Raw genomic sequence first — 21,623 nt, forward strand, 5'->3', positions numbered from 1 at the left:
GAGGTGGGGGGCGGGATGGGGGCGGATCAAGGAAGGGTGCCCTGAGGACAACGGGCTGCCTCCCTCCTGGGGTCGGAATGGAGGTCACTTCCCACCGCGGGTGAGACCACCAACCCAGGCCCGTTCCAGAGGGCACTGAGGACCAACCAGCTCAGCTTCCTAGGTCTGGTGGGGGCCAAGAGGATAGCCCACTGCCGCCTCCTTCTCCCAGAACAGAGGAAGCAGCTCTGAGAAGCGGCAAGTTTATCTGGGTTTGAGGTCCTAAGGCGAGTTCAAGCCGAGGGTGAGGGTTAAACTGAGGGGCTGCGAGCGCGCAGCATGAGCGCGCTCACTTCCTTTCCCCACCCCCGCGCGGCATTCAGACGGGATCCCCGACCTTTTAGAAATGCTGTCACAGGTTTCTGGCATCCCTGAAACCGCAGCCTCCACGCTCCCACCCCGACCCCCGTCCCAGGATGCCCCCAGGCACACTGACCGCACCCCACACGAAACCCCCGGGGGATGCGCGCGGCTTATACATCTACTCATCTGTAAAATGGGAATAATAATAGAACCTCCCTCAGAGAGCTGTTGTGAGAAACAAACTAGGTAATGAATTAGGAGCCCTTAGCAGCGCCTGGCACGTAGTAAGTGCTCAATACGAGTTATAAATAACGATGATAATGGTTGTCACTTGTAGCAAACGCCAGTGCCAAGTTTAACCTGCAACCGATGATCAAACAGGGCTGTCAGGAAAGTAGTTCTAGTGCCGCCGCTGATGAAACAGTCGTAGAGAGGGGCACCGACTTGCTCTGCGCGGTTCCACTGGCAAGAGGCAAACCTGGATTCGCACCCAAGGCAGCTTCTCTCTTCGCCCACGTGAGGAAGCTGAGAGAGGGGCCCAGCCACGCGGGGCGACCCCGTGTTCCCTCGGTGGCCTGGAGGAGTGACCCCTCCGCCCAGCGACCAAAAACAGCAGCCGACAGGAGCCGATGCCCAGGGGTCCTGTACCGACCGGGGTCCCACGCGGCCGGAGAGAAAAGAGAACTGGCTGGGGTCAGGCCGGGCCGCGCGAGGGCGGCTGGGGGGCGCGCGGGGGCGCGGCTGGACCCCCACGTGCGCCGCCTGCCGCTGCTTAGCCGAGCCCTTTGTCGGGAGCAGCCGCGTTCGTGCAGCACTCGGTGGCTTAAAATAAAGACAATGTTCCCAGCCTCCCTGCGGCTAAATCCGGCGCGGGTGCGGGGGCGGTGAGAGAGCCGGGTGGGAGAGCTTCTCCCGGCCCTACCTCCCTTCTCCCTTCCTGCCTCAGTTTCCCCATCTGGTAAGGGGACCTAGCCAAGCCTGGGCCTAGAACAGCCATACAATCGGGGTTGGGGCGGGGGGCATCAACCCCCTGCCTCCGCGGCTGCACGGACTTAAGGCGCAAAAACCTCTTGGGACAAGAGGGGCGCTCAGGAGGAGGCAAGGGAAAGCTGGACACCCTCCTCTCCCGCCTACAAAATAAGTGTTTTTATTTCTAAAGGGACGTGTGCAGAGGCGGTGGGAGAAGAGAAGGGAGACCAAGGAGACTGGGGGGAGGGGGCAAGGAGAGAGCCTGATTCAGACTCGGAAATGGATGTTGAGCGTGGAGGCCTAACACCCACACACTCAGCCACGTGTACGCGCACAAGTACACGCAGCCCCACCGCGCGCACAAGCCGCAGCCGCAAACCGAGCACAACCCGGCAGGGGCAGCGGGAGTCCGCGGCCGCGGGCAGGGACTGGTGGAGCTCTGACCCGCCCCTGACCCGCCAGCTGACTCCGGGGTGGGAGGGGTTGCTCAGATTCCTCTCCAAGCGGCAGCATCTCCTGGACTTCGGAAGGGAGGGGTACTGGGCGCTTGCTCTCGCCTCAGCTGGCTTCGAGAAGCAGAGATGCCCCCACATGTACCTGCCACGTGTGCCCACCACTGGCATGATGGCTGCTGGCCACGCCCCAGGGACTCCAGTTTCTGCTCCACCGGCCTCCCTTGGCAACCGGGCTCCAGCCTGAGGAAGCCCCAGGTTACCCTCAGGCATCAGGATTGAGAGGGGGTGCTGGGTGGCGGAAAGGGCAGGGGGCAAGCGGTGGGGCAGGTCCCAACCGCCTGACCCACTCCAGAGCCGTGGGCTCAGAGCCCGGGACCTGAGTGCAGACACTTGCCAACCACGTTTTAAACACGCCTCTCTGCTCTTCGGTTTTCTCATCTACATCGTGGGGATGACAGTTGACCCTGGTCCTTCCCACCTTCCATCCCAGGGCTTCAGCATGGCCCAGTGAAGCAAAGGCCCGGCAGCCCAGCAGCAGCCTCCCCATGTCTGCTCCACGGTCAGCTCCCCAGGAGGTCTCAAGGGCCAGGTGAGGGTGGGGCAGGACCCAGGTCTCTAGAGCTAAAGGCCCCCAGGAGTTCTATCTCTGAGGAAACTCAACACAGAAATCCAAACCGGCCTGGGGGAGAGGGGTGCTGGCCAAGCTGTTGGGCTAAGGGATGTGGAGAGGAAGGGCAGGCTCATCACTTCCCAGGTGCACACCTGTGAGCCCCGAGTGGGAGTCAGGGGAGACGGAGTTTGACAAGCTGGGAGGAGAGCTGTCTGTCTGCCTGTCTGTCTTCCAAGTGGAAGCTGGGGGTGGAACAGGCAGGGTGGTAGAGGCTGCCTCCCTTGTCAGAATTAGCAAGTCCCACAGTTGGGCAACACTCAGACACACACCGAATACAGACACACACACGTCCCGGCTCCAGACCCACAGGGCGACACCTGCATTTACACCGGCTGCGTGATGACATGCGACTCAGGGACACACATGTGCGGGGCACTCAGCAACGCGTGGAGCAGGCATACGGCCCCCCACTCGTCCCCGCAAACCAGACACCCGTGTGCCCTCACACCCAGCTGTGTGGCAGGGACAGAAAACAGCGCACCGCCCAGCATGCGGGCTCATCCGTTCGGCCCCGGGCGGGTGAGCCAGCCCTCTGGGTCTGTTCCAAGTTGGAGCCTCTCACGTGAGGCCCAATGTGTCATTTCCAAACAGAAGGAATCTAGCTCCTTCGCAGTAGGGAGGAAGAGCAGGGTGTGGGGCTGGGCGGGCGGGCGCGTGGGCATGTGCAGGGGGCAGGGCGTATGTGGAGGGAAACAGGCATGCGAATGCCGGGGTGTGTATGGTGGGGCATGGTGCACGCGGGTTGGGGTCTCTAAGGTTGGGTGGGGGAAGGAGCCCGGGAAACAGTATGCCTTTGTGAGGGTGTACGTGTGTGTGTGTGCGCGCGCGTGTGCGTGCGCCGCCGAGTCTGTGTGCATTGGGTGTGGGTGTTTGTCTCCCTGTATCTGCCTTCTCTCCTGTTCTGGACTTTTAGCCTTCCTGGGCTCATCTTCCTCATGCCCTACACCCTCCCTCTCAGGACTCGAATTTGGTGCCCTAGTGGAGAAGGGGGCCACGCTCCAGGACCCAGTCCAACCCCAGACGCTGCCTGAGGCTTCCCTCCAGCTCCCCCTCCCTTCCTTTCCTCTCTTTTCTCCCTCCCTCTCTTTCTCTTCCTCCCTCCCCCCCCCCAGGCTGGCGTGCCAGGGGGTGGGACATGCCAATCACTAGCTGTGCTTCTCCGGCTGCCAGCACAGGGCACAGCTCCCCCCAGGAGCCAGGTGTTTGGGTCCCTGGAGACACCGTCGGCCCCCGGAGAGCCAGTGGAACTGAGGAACCTTCAGACCTCTCTCCAGCCCCATGGTGAGTACATTTGGGAGGGGCTCCACCGAGGTGGGGGCAGGAGAAGCAGGGTCCTTGAGCAACGCAGGGACCAGAACCAGAAGGAAATGGGGATGGACCCCAGACAGACGAGGGGGCCAGGGAGGGCTCTAGAGGCCAGGGGGGCTCTGCAGCTTTGCACGCTGGCTGCTCCAAGTACCCCATCTCCTGGCTTCGAGTGGATACACCTAATGTTTTTCTGGGATTCAGCTGGGAAAGGAGATGGAAACCCCCTTAGGAAACTGGACCTGGAGCCCAGAAGGGATTAGGTTGCCACATAGCAGGCAGAGTCCCCAAATCCCAGGGACAGGGTGGGGAGGGCAGGGGGTCAGGGGGTAGCCCTTGCCATCAGGATCCTGTGGGAAGTTGACCCCCCCAAAAACTGGGGTGCCAGTCCCAGAACCTCCTCCTCTCCTCCCTCAGGGAACCCTGAATCCCACCACCCCCATCCACCTTCAACCACTCCAAGATGGACTGAACCAGGCTGCTGGCCCGATGGACAAGCAGGATACCAAGGTGGGTGCCGGGCCAGAAGCCAGCAGGAGACCATGTCAAGAGCTCCCGGGCTCTTGGGGCGTATGGGCACATGGATGGCCGTGCCAGCCAGGGAACACGGTCCCGGTGTGTGCAGCCACCCAGAGGGCCCTCCCTATGTTCATAGCACCTTGGGCTCCCGCAGGGCAGGTCTCAACCCTAAGTCCAGGTGATGCATAGTTACTAATGGGTACCCATGCCAGGTACCCATCCTAGGACCCCCAGAGCACAATGTGGGGATGGGCTGGAGGCCAGGAGCTCTGATTCTCGCAGAGTGCCAGCTCCTGAGCTGGCAGCTGGGGAGGGGTCGGGTGGCGTTCACTGGGTCACTCAGACAAATGCTGCCTGGGGTTATCAGTGCCAGTGGACAGGGGTTCACTGCTTCCCACAAAACATACCTGCGGACTGACCCAGGGCCTCCTGCCCAACTGGCCGGAAGCAGCCGGACAGTCTCCTGCCCCTGAGAAATCAGCTGCTCACTGAGCTGTCAGGTACGAGTTAGTTCTCTGCCCCTTGACCTCAGCCACCAGGCAAGCCATGATCGCCACTGCATTCCGGAAGGCAGGGGAGGAAATGACGAAATGGGGCTGCAGAAGGTGTGACTCTTGGCTCTTCGGCTGGGGCCTGGAGGTCTGAGAACTAGATTCCCAAGTGCGAAGAGGAGTCAGAGTGTCAAGAAGGGAGTAGGTAGAGGTCACATCAGACTTAAAAGGAGCCTCCCCATTGTACAGATGGAGAGACTGAGGCTGAGGAAGGGGAAGGGATGTGCTCATGGTCACAGAAGGGATATTTAGGGGTGCAGCTGGGGCTTGGACACCATACTCCTCACCCTCAGCACAGCGCTGAACTCCTACCTCCCTGATCAGGATGACAGGGTGGGGGAAGCAGCGAGCTCTGTGAACGGGAGCTTGGGCTTCTGGGCGGGCGGGGGAGAGGTGGGTGAATATCTCCCTAGGTTTCCGTTCTGCTGTGATGCCATGGTGATGCCTAGAAAGATGGAGGAGGGAGGGAGGGAGGGAGAGACAAGAAAGGAAATGGGGAGGGGAGCGGGGAGGGGAGCGCAAGGAGTGAAGAGCAGGGGGCATGCGGAGTGTAGAACGAGGGGCAGGGCACTTCTGATGCCACCTGGCAGAGTGAGGTCTAGGGCCCAGCCTGCTAACTGCCAGGCTCTGACATGGTCCGGCTGAAGTTGGGCAACTGGTTAAGGTCCACCAACAGGGAGGGTATGTGGCACTGATTCTAAGGCTGACGCTCCTCTTCCGGTTCAGCCGTGCGTTTATGAAAATTTAACTGATGGCTGCTGCCCTCCGCAGGGCTAGTTGGCACTCCCAGTGGTGACTGTTGAGCCTGAAAAGGTGATAGATTGTATCAGTTCACCCCTTCCTTTCCAAGGCCAGACATCAGAGGTGGAAGTTTTATGTACCTTTAATGGTGCTACCTTCAGAGAAAAATTAAGCCCGGGGGAGAGAGCCACCTCTGACAGGCTGGCTTCTGGGTTAAGGCCCCAGCAGAAGGGACAGGTCAGTAGGCCTGGCCAGAGGAGCGCCCTCGATGCATTGTGAGGTCCCAGGTGCCCAGCCCCACATCCCTCACCTCATACCTCCTTCTCCCCAATATCGTCCATTCTCTCCAGCCAGGGTTCTGCCGTCTTCCACGTCCAGAATCACAAGATGGCTTCACTCCCCACTCCTGAATCTCTTCCCCAGCACCCCCTCATTCTCTGCCTCCCCTTCTGCTCTCCTTGGCCAGTGGTAAGATTCAGAAAGCCCTAGTGTTCAGGAATCCCTCTCCCCAGCAATCTCTCCCCTCCCCCTTCCTCTCACCAACCAGATGCCCGGCCCCCGGGGATTGGTCCAGGACGCTGGCGGTCAACAGTCTGGCCTGCTCTGCTAGAGGCTCTGACCTCATCCCTTAACTCTTTGAGCCCAGGCTGAAGTTTTCCTCCCCAACGCTGACAGGCGCCATCCCATGCCCGTGCCTGTCCTGTTACCTCACTCGACTTCCCCGCAGCAGGTGAGGCAGTGTTTCCTTGGTCCATTTTACAGATAAGGATGTTCTTGGGTATTTTGCTCTCAAGCCAGGTAGGGCCTCACCGAGGGGACAGGCACCTGGCAGGTGAAGGGATGCAGGAACTGGACAGAGCAGAGACACCACACTCTGCAGCCAGTTCAAACTGCCATGCCCTCACCCCCGCCGCCGCAGGCTCATCCTCGTGCCCGAAGTCCCGAAGCCAGTCAGGAGAATTCCGTGTACACATTCATGGATTCACTCCGCAGATATTTACTGAGCAACTGATGTGTGCCAAGCAAAGAGCTACAGCTGGGCCACCCCCTTCCCATAGCACTGTGATCATACATCCCTAGAGAGATGACAGACACTGTCACACACATACACACGCAGAGGCCAGATTCTAAAGGAAGGACTGATTCCTCCCTATTGACTGATTCAAACTAGGGTTTGGCCCATTTAGCTAGTCAAAGTGGGCAAGGAGGCTCTGCACCCCCCAATCCCCACAGCAGTTTAGGGTAGGGGCCCAAGAGGTTAGCCCCAGAGGCAGACTACCTGGGTCCAAATCCTGGCTGCACCGCTGACGAGCTGTCAGGCCCTTAAGGCCTGAAAGCCTCACTGCCCCTTTTGCAAATTGAAGATAACAGAACCTACTTCCCAAGGGTTTGTAACAGGTCAATTAAATCATGTATGTAATGCTTAGAGCCGTGTCTGGTTATAGTAAGCAGTCTGTAAATATTAGTTGCTGTGATATTATTAATAATATTATTAAAAGCTCCCAACAACCTTCATCAGGAAGCCACAGCGCTGGGCAGAAAAGCACGGCCTGCTTCCTTTCCGCCTTCCTGTACCCCAGACACCCTCAGAGGATGAGTCCCAACCCATCCTCACCAAGACTCACCCTCATTATTTCTTATTCTCACTCAGCAATGCACACACCCTCACATACAAACACTCATCCTACAGGAGGGTGACCAGGTCAGGACAATCACTTGCCCAAGGTCACACAGCAAGACAAGAGCAGAGACGGGGCTTGAAGCAGAGGCAGTGCAAGGACTTCCTTGAGGAGTCTCCCCCACAGGCCCTGCAATCCTCATTTACCAACTCCCCCAACCCCATGGATGTTATCACAGAATATGCTATGCAAATACAGCTTCCAGCCCCCTTTCAACCAGACGGCTAACCCTAAGGCCCTCCTTCGTAGAAATTCTGGAGCTGCGGCTGAACCCTGGCACCCTGACTTTCAGCCCAGAGCTCGTCCCCGCAGGGGAATCAGCCACAATCACCGGAAGCCATGTTCCTTCTCAGCCATCAACTCGCTGACCCTTCAGTAGCCTTGAAGAGGCAGAGGATTGCCCCCAATAAGGAGATAAGGAGACTCACCCAAGGTCACACAGCAAGGACCAGAGCAGGAACCTTATCTGGAGCAAATTACTGTCCAAGAGGGGTTTGGGGGAGGACTCCCACTTCTGATGGTGGAGGAAGGGCAGAGTCATTGACAGCCCTGTTCTTGGGCTGAATCTCAGGGGCTCAGAAGGTCCAGGGGGTGGCAAGAACCAGGGTCCAGTTCCCCAGAACTTCTGCCCTTCTCCTTCCCCGAGCTGTCCCCGATGGGAGCCCATAGGTGGGGCAGAGAGGGTCCACCAAGCGGAAAGAGTGCAGGCATTGGAGCCTGCAGGTCCCGGGCTGAGAGGAGCTAAGTGAGCCTTCAGCCACTGCAGCCTCACCTCTGGGATGTGGTCCATTTCACAGATGAGGGTATTCTTGGCTAGTTTTCAAGCTATTTTGAGATTTTGATGCTCTCGAGCCATCTTGAGATCTTGGTTTCAGGAGCCTGTAAACTCTCCCCAGATGTCAGCCTGCTCCAACTCCTCCTCTGTACAAATGAGAAGTCTGGGGACCAGAGAGGGGCTGTGCCTGGGGTCTGGAGGGGAAGGGGCAGGTAAGAGTTCGCTGAGCAGTGGATCGGAATGAGGAGATGGGAATAATAGCAGAGGCCTTTGACTGAGTGTCATTTCAGTGCCAGGCACTTTGGATACTATTATCCCCATCGGCTCAGGGATGCAGGGCTGCAGGGAAGGAAAGGTTAAGTCGTTGCCGATGATCACACAGCTAGGAAGGGACAGCTTGGAGATTCAAACCTAGGGCTGTGGTCCACAATGCAGGAATTAGGGTGAGGCAAGTGAGGTACTCGCCTTGGAGCAAAACTTCTAGGTGGGGGGCTCACAAAAATACCTCACTAGTCAAGATAAATAATATTGTAATGTAATATTTTTAAAAATCAAATAGCAAACTGCAGCCCACAGGTGGTCTGCTTTTGCAAATCAAGTTTTGTCAGAACCAGGGCCAGGATTAGTGCGAGGCATGGGTGATAGGGGTGTTTGTGCAAGTGCGGGGTTGGATCCTGTCTTGGTTTAAAATTGTGTTCATGATGGATGTTTTGCATTGATTTCTATTCTTTAAATATTTCATTAAAATGTTATTTTCTTGATTGACTGAGTTTGGGGCATCTCCTTAAATTTTGCACCTAAGACAAGTGCCTCACTCCCCCCGCCCTAGTCCTAGCCCTGCTGTGGCATAAGGGCCATGTACAATAGCAGAACACGTGGCTGCAACGCGCCCAGACAGACGGGAGGCCCCTACGGCTGTGGAGGGTACAGCCTCTCACGCCCTAAAGCTCCTCTTCTGACCCAGCCTTTGCACATCTTGGCCCAGGAAGCCGCTGGGGGCTACAGAGCTGCTCCGGGGCACCCAGGGGCTGGGGGGTGAGGCAGCACCCAGTCTAGGAATCGGGAGGCCTTGAGCTACACAACGCCTTCTTCCCTTTTTTCTCTGGGCCTCAGTTGCTCGAATTCTGCAATGGGCACAAACAGCACTGAGACCAGAAGATCAAAGGGACAAGAGTTGTTCAGAGTCACCTTGTCAAGGGTGGTTCCCACCAGCGGCCTCACGGGGAAAAGGCCCAGCACCCGCAGTCTGATCTCAGCCTCCCGCCCAGCGCCTGACTTTGGTTAAAGGCGGAGGATACAACAAAACTCAGTAAGCAAGATAAATCATATTTTAATGTAATATTTCTTAGTTCAAATTGGCAAACTATGGCCCCCAGGCCGACCATCAGTTTTTATAAATAAAGTTTCATAGGAACAGACTGCCTGGGCTCCAATCCTGGTTCCTACCTTAGCTGTGTGACCTTGTGCATATTCTCATGCTTTTCTCAGCCTCAGTTTCTTCATCTGTAAGATGGAGAGAAAAACAACCCCTAGGTCATAGGTTCCCCATTAAGGTTAAGTGAGATAGGGCACGTAAGTGCTCTGAGCGGCGACTGGCCCTCAGGGATGCTAAATAATAGCAATGACCGTTATTATTTGTTGCTGTTGTCCCAGTATTAGATTTTTTTTTTTCTTCTGGCTGTGCCACTTGGCATGCGGGATCTTAGTTCCCCGACCGGGGATTGAACCCATGGCCCCTGCAGTGGAAGTTCAGAGCCCTAAGCACTGGACCGCCAGGGAATTCCCCATAGTATTAGAAATTTTTAATCAAAGAAGCAGACACTGGGCTTCCCTGGTGGCACAGTAGTTGAGAGTCCGCCTGCCGATGCAGGGGACGCGGGTTCGTGCCCCGGTCCAGGAAGATCCCACATGCTGCAGAGCGGCTGGGCCCGTGAGCCATGGCCGCTGAGCCTGCGCATCCGGAGCCTGTGCTCCGCAACAGGAGAGGCCACAACAGTGAGAGGCCCGCGTACCACAAAAAAAAAAAAAAAAAGAAGCAGACACTTCTAGGCAGGAGGGAGCCCTCGCTACTACCCGTGCTAAGAGTCAACGGGAACTTAGTGCTTACCATGGACCAGGGCTGTTCTAGGTACTTTATATCTATTGACTCTTTAAGCCTCGCGATAATTCCTCGATGTATTAGCTAGGGACTAACATTATCCCCGTTTGTCAGTTGAGGAAACCGAGGCACATAACAGTTACATCGCTAGCGGAGACCACACACCCAGTACGTGGTGTAGCCTGGATTCAGATGCGGACAGTCTGACTCCAGAGTCTGGGTCCTTCAACCGGGACGTCACCTGTGCCCCCTCACGTGCAAATTGTCCCAGACACACAAGCACTGACAGCCACAGCTTTCCTTGCTTGTTCTGTCACACTCTGAATTCATGCTGACAGTCGCTGTCACACACACTGACAGTACACCCAAGTCACACACCGCCGAGGCAACCATCATGCGGCAACCCCCCCACAGACTCTCTGTCACAGACCAGGTCCCAAGAAACATCAGGGCTTGCCGGGCCCAACGTCTCTCCCTCGGAATTTTTCCAACAATACAGCCCCTGAAGCCACAGCTGCAGCTAGGAGGAGACCCCGATCCCTTCAACACACGGAAGGATGCCTGAAGCCCAGAACAGGAAGGAAGCAGTCAACACATACAGCAGCGAGGCCGTGGCTGAGCGGTCGAGGCCTCTGCCCGGCCAGTAGTCACTAAGAGCTGTGGCTTTTCTCTCGTCCCACCCTGAGTGCCCGAGCTGCACTCCAGCTTCAGGAAAAGTCTGGGGCATCTTCTGGTTCCCCTTGCTGCCCTCCACTCAGCTGGGGCCCAGGAACCGAGTGGGGAGGTAGAGGAGTCCTCCCACACCTCATCTGGGGCCAGACCCCCGCTTATCTGGGAGCTGAGGCCCTCGCGCCTGCTGCCTGCTTTTACTCCGGATCGTCAACCACCGGCAAGTGTCCAGGCCCAGCACAACGTCCCCCGCTGCCCCCACTGAGCGTCCGATCCAGCCCCAAACTACGCACAAGCACACACACTCAGGCGCACACACGCAGCACCCCTCTGCTCCCATCTCTTCCCCCTGTCTTCTCTGGAGCCCTCCCCTGCCTTCCCATCTCTCCTTATTTGCTGGAAGAATCCCACCAGGTCTTCACGTGCTCCGAGAGTGAGCGAGGGAGGTGGGTTCTGATCACATGCACCACCTGTGTCGCCACGGCCAGGTCTTGGAGTTGCTCGGAGCCACGGTCGCCTCAGTGAAATGGGGACCGTAAGAGACCTTCCTCCTACAAATGTTCAACAATTAAATTAGGTAATTCAGTTAAGTGCTTAGCACTGTTTCTGGCATGTAGTAACTACTCAGTAAATGAGAGCTTTAATAAAATTGAGTGAAATGCTTTGAAAATTTGGCAATCCCGTATACAAAGCCAGTCTCCCCACTCCTGCCACGTGATCAAGACAAGCGTTAGTAGCGATTTCCCAATGAGAAAATTGAGGCTCCGCGTCTGAATGGTGGAGTGGGAATGAGGACTCAGATCTCTGGATTCCAAAGCCATCCCCTCCCCCTGTGCTGCTGGTAAATCATTCAAGGCTGGGAAAGTGCATTAAAAGTGACCTGGTGGGGGCACCAGCAAGGGGGGTGTGACGCTGTCTGGCCCGCAGCTCCGGGAAGGCAGAGGCTTCGCTGCCGGCACCTTCCACTCTGGACTCTGGGAGACGTCCAGCAGCCCAACCCAAGCCCGTGTCCTCTCTTTTCAGGTGATGACCGCCCCCGAGGAAGGCCTGTACTGTGACTAGAGGAAGGGGCTGTCCCCCATCGACCCCGCCCAGCCACCATGAATACCTCAGCCCCACCCGCCGTCAGCCCCAACATCACCGTCCTGGCACCGGGAAAGGGTCCCTGGCAAGTGGCCTTCATTGGGATCACCACGGGCCTCCTGTCACTGGCCACGGTGACCGGCAACCTGCTGGTACTCATCTCCTTCAAGGTCAACACGGAGCTCAAGACGGTCAACAACTACTTCCTGCTGAGCCTGGCCTGTGCCGACCTCATCATTGGCACCTTCTCCATGAACCTCTACACCACGTATCTGCTCATGGGCCACTGGGCTCTGGGCACGCTGGCCTGTGACCTCTGGCTGGCCCTGGACTACGTGGCCAGCAACGCCTCGGTCATGAACCTGCTGCTCATCAGTTTTGACCGCTACTTCTCCGTGACCCGGCCCCTGAGCTACCGCGCCAAGCGCACACCCCGCCGGGCGGCCCTGATGATCGGCCTGGCCTGGCTGGTTTCTTTCGTCCTCTGGGCCCCAGCCATCCTCTTCTGGCAGTACCTGGTAGGGGAGCGGACGGTGCTGGCCGGGCAGTGCTATATCCAGTTCCTGTCCCAGCCCATCATCACCTTTGGCACAGCCATGGCTGCCTTCTACCTCCCCGTCACGGTCATGTGCACGCTCTACTGGCGCATCTACCGGGAGACAGAGAACCGGGCCCGGGAGCTGGCGGCCCTGCAGGGCTCCGAGACGCCGGGGAAGGGGGGCGGCAGCAGCAGCAGCTCAGAGAGGTCCCAGCCAGGGGCTGAGGGCTCCCCGGAGACCCCTCCAGGGCGCTGCTGCCGCTGCTGCCGGGCCCCCCGGCTGCTCCAGGCCTACAGCTGGAAAGAGGAGGAGGAGGATGAAGGCTCCATGGAGTCCCTCACGTCCTCGGAGGGTGAGGAGCCCGGCTCTGAGGTGGTGATCAAGATGCCCATGGTGGACCCCGGGGCGCAGGCCCCCCCCAAGCAGCCGCCCCGGAGCTCCCCGAATACGGTCAAGAGGCCGACCCGGAAGGGGCGTGAGCGAGCGGGCAAGGGCCAGAAGCCCCGTGGGAAGGGGCAGCTGGCCAAGCGGAAGACCTTCTCGCTGGTCAAGGAGAAGAAGGCGGCTCGGACCCTGAGCGCCATCCTGCTGGCCTTCATCCTCACCTGGACACCGTACAACATCATGGTGCTGGTGTCCACTTTCTGCAAGGACTGTGTCCCCGAGACCCTGTGGGAGCTGGGCTACTGGCTGTGCTACGTCAACAGCACCATTAACCCCATGTGCTACGCGCTCTGCAACAAGGCCTTCCGGGACACCTTCCGCCTGCTGCTGCTCTGCCGCTGGGACAAGCGTCGCTGGCGCAAGATCCCCAAGCGCCCCGGCTCTGTGCACCGCACCCCCTCCCGCCAATGCTGAGGGCCCCTTGCCTGCGTCCCTCCACCCCAGGCCCCGGTGGAAAGCGGGCAGGCACTGTGACCTCAGACCCAGGGCCCTGCTCGGGCCCCACCAGCCTTCCCGGGCCCCTAGGTCACCTTCCTGCACAGCCCAGGGAGACCCTGCCAACTTTCCAAATTTTGCTGTTCCCAGGCAGGGAGGGGCACCCGGGGAACTGGTTTTTCTGTTCCCTGCTGGGTGGGAATGGGCCCTTCACCAGGAAGAAGGCCCAGGAGGAGGGTCCGGGCTTTGGCTTCCTTGTTTGTGTTTAGACAGGAAGTCCATCCAGGGCCAGCAGTGCGGGCCAGGAGAAAGGAGATTTAGCTGTGCAGTCATCCTTGGCCCAGGGGCTGGCCTGGATTGAGCGGGAGACGGCACCCCCTGCCAGCAGGGAACTGACACCAACCACTGAGACAGAAGCGTGGCTCAAAGGGAGCATCCCCCGCCCTCCCCGGGGACCCCCTCCCTCCCCAGGCACAGCCCACTCTGCTGGGCCCTAGGCACACTCTCTGGGATTATCCAGCCTCCCTACACATGTCCCCAGAGTGTCCCTAGGTGGGTCACCCCCAAGGCACATGTCCAAGCATCAGCAGGACAATGACACCAGAGGGGACCAGCATGGTTAGTCACCCCGTCCAAGTCCCGAGGCAGCATCAGGACCAGGCGCCAGGTGTCCCAGCTGTCCCACTGTGTCGTTTCCCTGGGAGTGAGGGGCAGGGGTGCCTGCTGTCCAGCCCCACACCTATACCCCCTGCCCCAGAGAAACCCTCAGTCCCACCCTCCCTGGCTCACAGACGCCACCTGGAGAGATCTGTTCCATCAGATCTAGCCAGGCCTCCCGCATGCTGCCTGCCTCCGGCCCCACCCCACACCGGCCTGGCCCAGCCAACAGGTTCTCTGCTGTGAGCTCCCCAATCCGACCCATGCATGGCCTCCCAGCCACCCTTATCTCCAGGCCCAGGTCCCAAATGTTCTTTCCTCCTGACCTCAGCAAGTGCTGAGTCTGTGAATAAAGCCACATAACCAGCGGGCGCTAAGGGGCCTTCTTCCCTGTGTTGGCTCTTTTTTTTTTTTTTTTTTAATTTGGCCACACCTCGAAGCCTGCGGGATCTTAGTTCCCCACAGGGATGGAACTCATGCCCCCTGCAGTGGAAGCGAGGAGTCCTAACCACTGGACCACCCGGGAATTCCCTCTAGGACCTGGTCTGAAGCCAGGGCAGGATGGGGCAGGGGGGGTCCAAGCACCATAAGAAATGGGTTACTGCCCTGAGAGTGGTCTCAGGAGGGGCAGCACAGAGTGGCTGGATCTACTGAAACCTGTGGGCCCAGCACCTAGGGTCCCCGGCTCAGGTGAGTAGGGCTGTAGTGGGCAGAGCTGTCTCCCGGAAGCAAAGTTGCTGAGCGGTTATATTTTACTACAGTGAAAGATGCAAATTAGAGTCAGCAAAGGATGGAGGTGCACAGGCAGCGTCCAGGAGAGACCAGCTGCAAGCTTCTACTGTCCTCTCTCAGTGGAGTTATGGGGACAGCACTTAATTCTCCCAGCAACCATGAGTCACCAGCCAGGAAACACAGTTTCCAGCTGTACGAAGTACTGCCAGCCAGCAAAGCGGAGCCAACACTGGTGTCCAGCGTTTAACGGAGGCTCCTGACCACCCACATAGCTGCCCTTACTTAGTCTCCAGCCCCTCCAGAGGCTAAACTGATACGAAGAGGCCCATGGCCCCCAGATAAGCAGAGACACTCTTACCAGGCAAGATATTCCAAGGGTTTAGGGGCCGTCTCCCAGGAGCCAGGCAAGGGGCAAACCTTTCTTTGGAATGTGTGGCGTTTGGACAACCCGGACCTGCTGAGTTAATCCTTCAGTGCACAGTGCTCCTGTCCAGCAGCATCAGTATCACCTGGGAGTTTATTAGATGTACAAGTTCTCAGGGTCACCCCAGATTTACTGAATCAGAAACTCTAGGGGTGGGTCGGAGCCCTCTGTTTCAGCAAGCCGTCCAGGTGATTGTTTGAGAAATGCTGGCCTAGAGGAACGAGGTCCCAGGTGGGGCTAAACCCTTACAGAGAAAGAGAGTGAAGATTCACCCCACACACAGCTGTCAGGACTCCCAGAAACCTTAGAAAAGGAAGCTTCCGACGCTATGGGCAGGGGCAATCCACTCAGGAGGCGGACAGGACAGCCCAGCCCAGGGCTGCCAGGTGCACTGCACTGTGGAGAATGACTGTAGGACACAAAGCCCATCCCCCTCTCCCAAAGCACAGCTTCCTGGGTTGTCAGATCAAGACCTTGAGAGGGTCCCTCCCTGGCCACCGCTTAGCCCTGAGCCCCCTTTCGTGTTAAATGCCCTGCCCTGTGTTGAAGGCCTTGGTCCTGGGACACGGATGAGGGGTTGCAGGAGAGACTGAGGAAGCCAAGCAGTATTGGGAGAGCGGGGGTGTTGGAATCAGACTGGCTTGACCTCTACTGGAGGCCAGGAGCTGGGGGTGGGGGGAGGCGGTCAAAGCTGGTATTCGGGTGAGGAATGGGGCTAGCAGGTCACGTGCCCCTTGTCCCAGGCACAGGCCCATGCCCCCTCCCCTCAGGCATGTCTCTTACTTTCAGGGTCCTCAGCTCTGAAAGGGGAAGGAGCCCTCCAGGAGCCTTAAGAGGATGAGACAGGCTGTAGGAAAAGCACCTGAGTGACTTTTACCATAGGACCAGGCTGCTCGCAGGTGAAGGCCAGACACCAAGTCCATTTTCAGGCCCACACCTTTCCCTTCTCCTCCAGCCTGGGCTTCTAAAAGAGTCCAGAGTCCCATCGCCCCAGCCCAGGGAGAAGAAACAGGGCTTGGAGAAAGGAATAGGGGTGGGGGAGAGTGTGCAATCCAAGAAGCCTTCCCAGAGATGGCGTCTGTGCCCTGAAAGCCACTGAAGCAAGATTCTGCAGAGCCAGCTGCCAGAGGTTGGAGGAGATGGCTGGAGCCCGACAGGAGAGGATGGCTGGACATGGCATCGTCCACCCCAGACACTGCACCCCCTCCCGCCTTGAGGGACTACTTCTCTGCCCCAGAAACAAGGGCGTTTTGTGCCAGAGCAGGATAGTAGGGAAAGAATGGGGTGGTTTTGTGAATGCCACCTCCTCCGGCCAGGAGCAGACCTAGAGAAGCGGGCGACTTAGGAGTATTTCTCCTCCCGCCGGCCCCCACCCCTCCATTCCCATCGTGTCGCTTTAGCGCCATCTGCAGGCAGTCAAGGGAATAGCCCTGTCAAGAAAGGAGGCCCTTAGAACCGGCCTGGACTGCTTCCCAGAGAATAGGAAGGAAAACAGGACAAATGATAGAGTAGATCGTCTTGGCCACCTCAGCTCCTACCTCCACACTTCAGCAGGAACCCTAGGTCCCCGAAAGATCGGCTCACTTGGCTGATACTACGCTGAGGCAGGCCCTGCCTCCGTCCAGTATGCCAACCTCACCAGACAACTAGGAGATGGATGAGGGGAGACTGGCATCTACGGACAACGCCATATTCTCCTGGGCCTCTCCCAGAACTGGTGCTGATCAAACTGTAAATTCTCCCAGGTAGCTGCTCACCTTTTTTTTTTTTTTTTTTTTAATTCCTTTTGGCTGCATTGGGTCTTCATTGCTACGCACGGGTTTTCTCTAGTTGTGGAGAGCGGGGGCTACTCTTCGTTGCGGTGCACAGGCTTCTCATTGCGGTGGCTTCTCTTGTTGTGGACCATGGGCTCTAGGCGCGTGAACTTCAGTAGTTGTGGCGTGCGGGCTCAGTAGTTGTGGCTCTCGGGCTCTAGGGCGCAGGCTCAGTAGTTGTGGCACAGGCATAGTTGCTCCGTGGCATGTGGGATCTTCCCGGACCAGGGCTCGAACCCGTGTCCCCTGCATTGATAGGCGGATTCCCAACCACTGCGCCACCAGGGAAGTCCCCTGCTCACCTTTATAGCACAAAAGCCTTTTGAATGCCAGGCGCCCCACACCAGCCTCCAGCTGTTTGAAGTGATGCCTTTGTTCTTAGCATCCTTGGTGACACACACACACACTATGTAACTCCAGGAATCAGACTGTCACACAAAGGAGGCCTGAGAACTGTTCTCACTCTTCCCTCCTGGCCCCTGTACTTCTCCTCATCTTGGTATTTCTGGCCTGACTAGCACTACCATTCATGCAGTGCTCAACCCAGAAATCTGAATATTTCCCAAATTCATTCAGTTTTCTCCATCCCCCCACTCCCCTCTGTCACTATCCTAATGCAGGCCTCTTGCTAATAATCTCTTACTTCAAGGGTGAGCAAATTTTTTCCATAAAAGGCCAGATAGTAAGTATTTGAGGCTCTGTGAGCCAAGAGGCAAAATGAAGGATTTTTTTTAGGTACTTGTATATTATACAGTCTCTGTCGCAACTCTGCCATTAGGGTCAAAAAGCAGCCCTGAACAGCACATAAGTAAACGAACATGACTGTGTTCCAGTAAAACTTGATTTGAATTTCACTGAGATTTGAATTTAATATAGTTTTCCTATGACACAAAATATTACTCTTCTTTTGATTTGCTTTTCAGTTATTTAAAAATGCAAAATCCATTCTTAGCTCACAGGGGATACAGACCCACAGGCCATAGTTTGCCCACCCCTGCCTAAATCGGTCCCACCCCCATCTATTCGCCATGCTTCAGCCAAAGGGCTTTTGCCAACACACAGATCTGACGCTGTCAATTCCTTGCTAACAGCTAGCCAAAAACAGCTTGAGATTTTTTTTGTTTTTTGTTTTTTGTTTTTTGGCTTCGTTGGGTCTTCGTTGCTGCGCATGGGCTTTCTCTAGGTGCGGCCAGCGTGGGCTACTCTTCGTTGCATTGTGCATGCTTCTCATTGTGGTGGCTTCTCTTGTTGCGGAGCACGGGCTCTAGGCATGTGGGCTTCAGTAGTTGTGGCACACGGGCTCAGTAGTTGTGGCTCACAGGCTCTAGAGCGCAGGCTCAGTAGTTGTGGCGCACAGGCTTAGTTGTTCCGTGGCATGTGGGATCTTCCCGGAACAGAGCTCGAACCCATGTCCCCTCCATTAGCAGGCGGATTCTTAACCACTGCGCCACCAGGGAAGTCCCAACAGCTTGAGATTAAAAACCAAGCTCCGGGCTTCCCTGGTGGCGCAGTGGTTGAGAGTCCGCCTGCCGATGCAGAGGACACGGGTTCGTGCCCCGGTCCGGGAAGATCCCACATGATGCGGAGCTGCTAGGCCCGTGAGCCATGGCCGCTGAGCCTGCGCGTCTGGAGCCTGTGCTCCGCAAAAAAAAAAAAAAAAAAAAAAAAAAAAAGCAAGCTCCTTAGCCTCCAACAACCTTCACATTAAGACCTGCTTCCTTCTTCAGCCTCTTCTGTCTGTGACACCTCACCACACAGACCCTACTCCCAGCCTCTGAAATTCTCCTGGTACTCACACAGGCTTCAAGCTCATTCCATGTGTTTACTCCTCTGCTTGGAGTATACTCACCCTAAAAAGGAAAAAGTTCTGTTTCCTTTATACTCTACTCACAAACCTTCTGACACTAAATATGTGGGGTTTTTTTTCCCACACCAACCAATTCTCCAACATGAGCCGGGGGTGTCCTACGATTCAATTCCGAAAATATCTACCTGAAATTTACATCAGATCCTACAAGTTAAGGACTCAGTCCCACAAGACAGCTCACGCTTCAGACGCCAGTCCCAAGTAGTGAGTCCCAAGGTTACCCACACTTCTCTCTGCTTTGGCTATAAATCAGAGGTTCCGTGATCCCACTTCAGGTTTAATAATTTGCTGTGCTGTTCACAGAACTCAGGGAAACACTTACATGTACCAGTTATATAATAAAGGATATGATAAAGGATACAGATGAAGAGCCAGGTGAAGAGTTACAAAGGGCGAGGTCCAAAGGGTCCCAAGTGTGGGAGCATCTGTATCTGTGGAGTTGGGATACACCACCCTCCCAGCACATGAATGTGTTCACCAACCCAGAAGCTCTCTGAACCCCAAATTTTAGGGATTTTTATGGAGGCTTCACCATGTAGGTGTGATCGATTGTTAATTAACTCAATCTCTAGCCCCTCTCCCCTCCCTGGAGGATGAGGTGTGGGGCTGAAAGTTCCAAGCATCTAATCACGGCTTGGTCTTTCTGATGAGCAGGCCCCTTCCTAGAGCCATCCAGGACTTGTCTAGAGTCACCTCAATAGAACAAAAGACATTCCTCCTTATCACCCAGGAAGCTCTAAGGGATTTAGGAGTTCTGTGTCAGGAACCAGGATCGAAAACCAAATACTAGAACAAAAGATGCTCCTAGGGCTTCCCTGGTGACGCAGTGGTTGAGAGTCCGCCTGCCGATGCAGGGGACACGGGTTCGTGCCCCGGTCCAGGAAGATCCCACATGCCGCGGAGCGGCTGGGCCCGTGAGCCATGGCCGCTGAGCCTGCTCATCCGGAGCCTGTGCTCCACGACGGGAGAGGCCACAACAGTGAGAGGCCCGCGTACCGCAAAAAAAAAAAAAAAAAAAAAAGGTGCTCCTAGCACCCCTATCACTCAGGAAATTACAAGGCAAGAGTTTGGGAGCCAGAGTTTGTGAACTTGGACAAATCGCTTTATTAATCCAATCCCCTCCTCATCTGTAAAAGGCGTATAGTCATGCTGGGCCTGTCGCATATGAAACACTCAGGAAGCACTGGCTTTCTCCCCACGTCTGCAGTGGATGAAAGCATTTCAGTTTCCCTTTCTCACGCTCCTCTGCCTCTGCCCAGCCAAGTGGCGGGGAGCGGGGGAGGGGGGGTGCGGGGCGGGGGGACACACGTTACACCACAGCCCCTCAGGATCAGTAAAGTACTGGACACATTGTCTGTGACACAGTAGACAATAAATGATCATTAGTATATTATATTTTTCCTTATTATTATATTTTGCCTTAGACGACTGGGAACCAGACAGGAAGCCCATAGGTTTCTCTGACTCCTATTAGCATTCTTCCCCTCTGACATGTGAACAAACTCTCTTTTTGAATCTTTTTATTTTTATTTTTTGGCTGCTCTGGGTCTTTGTTGCGGCACGCGGGCTTCTCTAGTTGTGGCACGCAGGCTTAGTTGCTCCACAACATGTGGGATCTTAGTTCCCCGACCGGGGATTGAACCCGCATCCCCTGCACTGGAAGGCGGATTGTTAACCACTGGACCACCAGGGAAGGAATATGTATTAGGTCTGTGTCCCCAGTTCCTGACGCAGAGCTTCTTAAAACCCTTGGAATTTCCTGAGCGACAGCGGTGAGAGGAGTGTCTTTGGTTATTCACAATGAGCCCATTTCAACCTTACCTGAGTTTGTGCTAATGAGGGCACTCCAGGGGCGGGGAGCTAGATAGCTTCAGGATGGGGGCTGGTTACCAGAGGAATCCACTATGTGAATAGAGGGCTGGAATTTTCAGCCCCATCACTGACCTCCACGGAGACTGAGTTGATCACTAATGGGCAATGATGTCTTCAATCACGCCTATGCAATGGAAGCTCTGTAAAAGCCACTGAACAGCAGAGTTCAGAGATCTTCCAGGTCGGTGACACAGCAAGGTGCTGGGAGGGTGACTCGCACAGGGAGGGCATAGGAGCTCCCCACACCTTCCCTCCCCCACACCTTGCCCCGTGCATCTCTTCTGTCTGGCTGTTCCTGAGTTGTATCCTTTCTAATACACTGGTAGTACTAAGTAAAGCACTTTCCTGAGTTGAGTTGTCCTGGTTGTCTCTAGTTGTCCTAAAGAATAACTGGACCTGAGGAGGGAGTTGTGGGAACACTCTGAATTTACAGGACCTGTGACAACCTGGGACCTGCAACTGGCACCTCAAATGGGGACAAGTCTTGGGGGAACAAGCCCTTCACTCGTAGTATCTGTGCTAACTCCTGGTAGCTAGTGTCAGAGTTGAATTGAATTGTAGGACCCCCAGTTAGTGTCCAGAGAATTGGTTGGAGTGAGGGGGAAAAAACAACACATAAACACACACAAACACACGCGCGTGGTGTCAGAAGTGTTGTGTCAAAACAGTTCAGACTATATCACAAATGAGGAAACTGAGGTTAAGATGTTTCATCTGGATAGAGCGAGGAGTCCATCCCCCAGATGACCTTCAAAGCTATGCTCTCCTCCTCTTAACCCTGACTGCCACCCCACCTGGGTAACTCACTCATCAGCGCCCTTGGCATGATCTCTTCAGCCCCAGGGACCTCATTTTCCACTTCACATCAGCCACACCCAGTCCTCAGCTGCCCCCTCTTCCAGAGCTTAACCTCCAGCACCCTCACTCCTGCGCCCTGCCCCCGCCGGGCCCTGTCCCTTTTCTCCCAGTCCTTCAACCCTCTC

At 56.2% G+C, this 21,623-nt stretch overlaps 1 protein-coding gene across 1 annotated transcript; it reads left to right on the forward strand.

Moving 5' to 3' along the window:
* Window positions 1-11,825: 11,825 nt before the first annotated feature.
* CHRM1 (cholinergic receptor muscarinic 1) lies at window positions 11,826-13,253 on the forward strand (the record flags this gene model as incomplete). The annotated part of the gene is made up of 1 exon (XM_079928780.1): window positions 11,826-13,253. The coding sequence occupies exon 1, from the start codon at window positions 11,874-11,876 to the stop codon at window positions 13,251-13,253; it is 1,380 nt and encodes a 459-aa protein (XP_079784906.1). The 5' UTR covers window positions 11,826-11,873.
* Window positions 13,254-21,623: the final 8,370 nt, after the last annotated feature.

The sequence above is a fragment of the Stenella coeruleoalba genome (genome assembly GCF_951394435.1).
Source record: "Stenella coeruleoalba genome assembly, chromosome: 8".
NCBI lineage: Eukaryota > Metazoa > Chordata > Mammalia > Artiodactyla > Delphinidae > Stenella > Stenella coeruleoalba.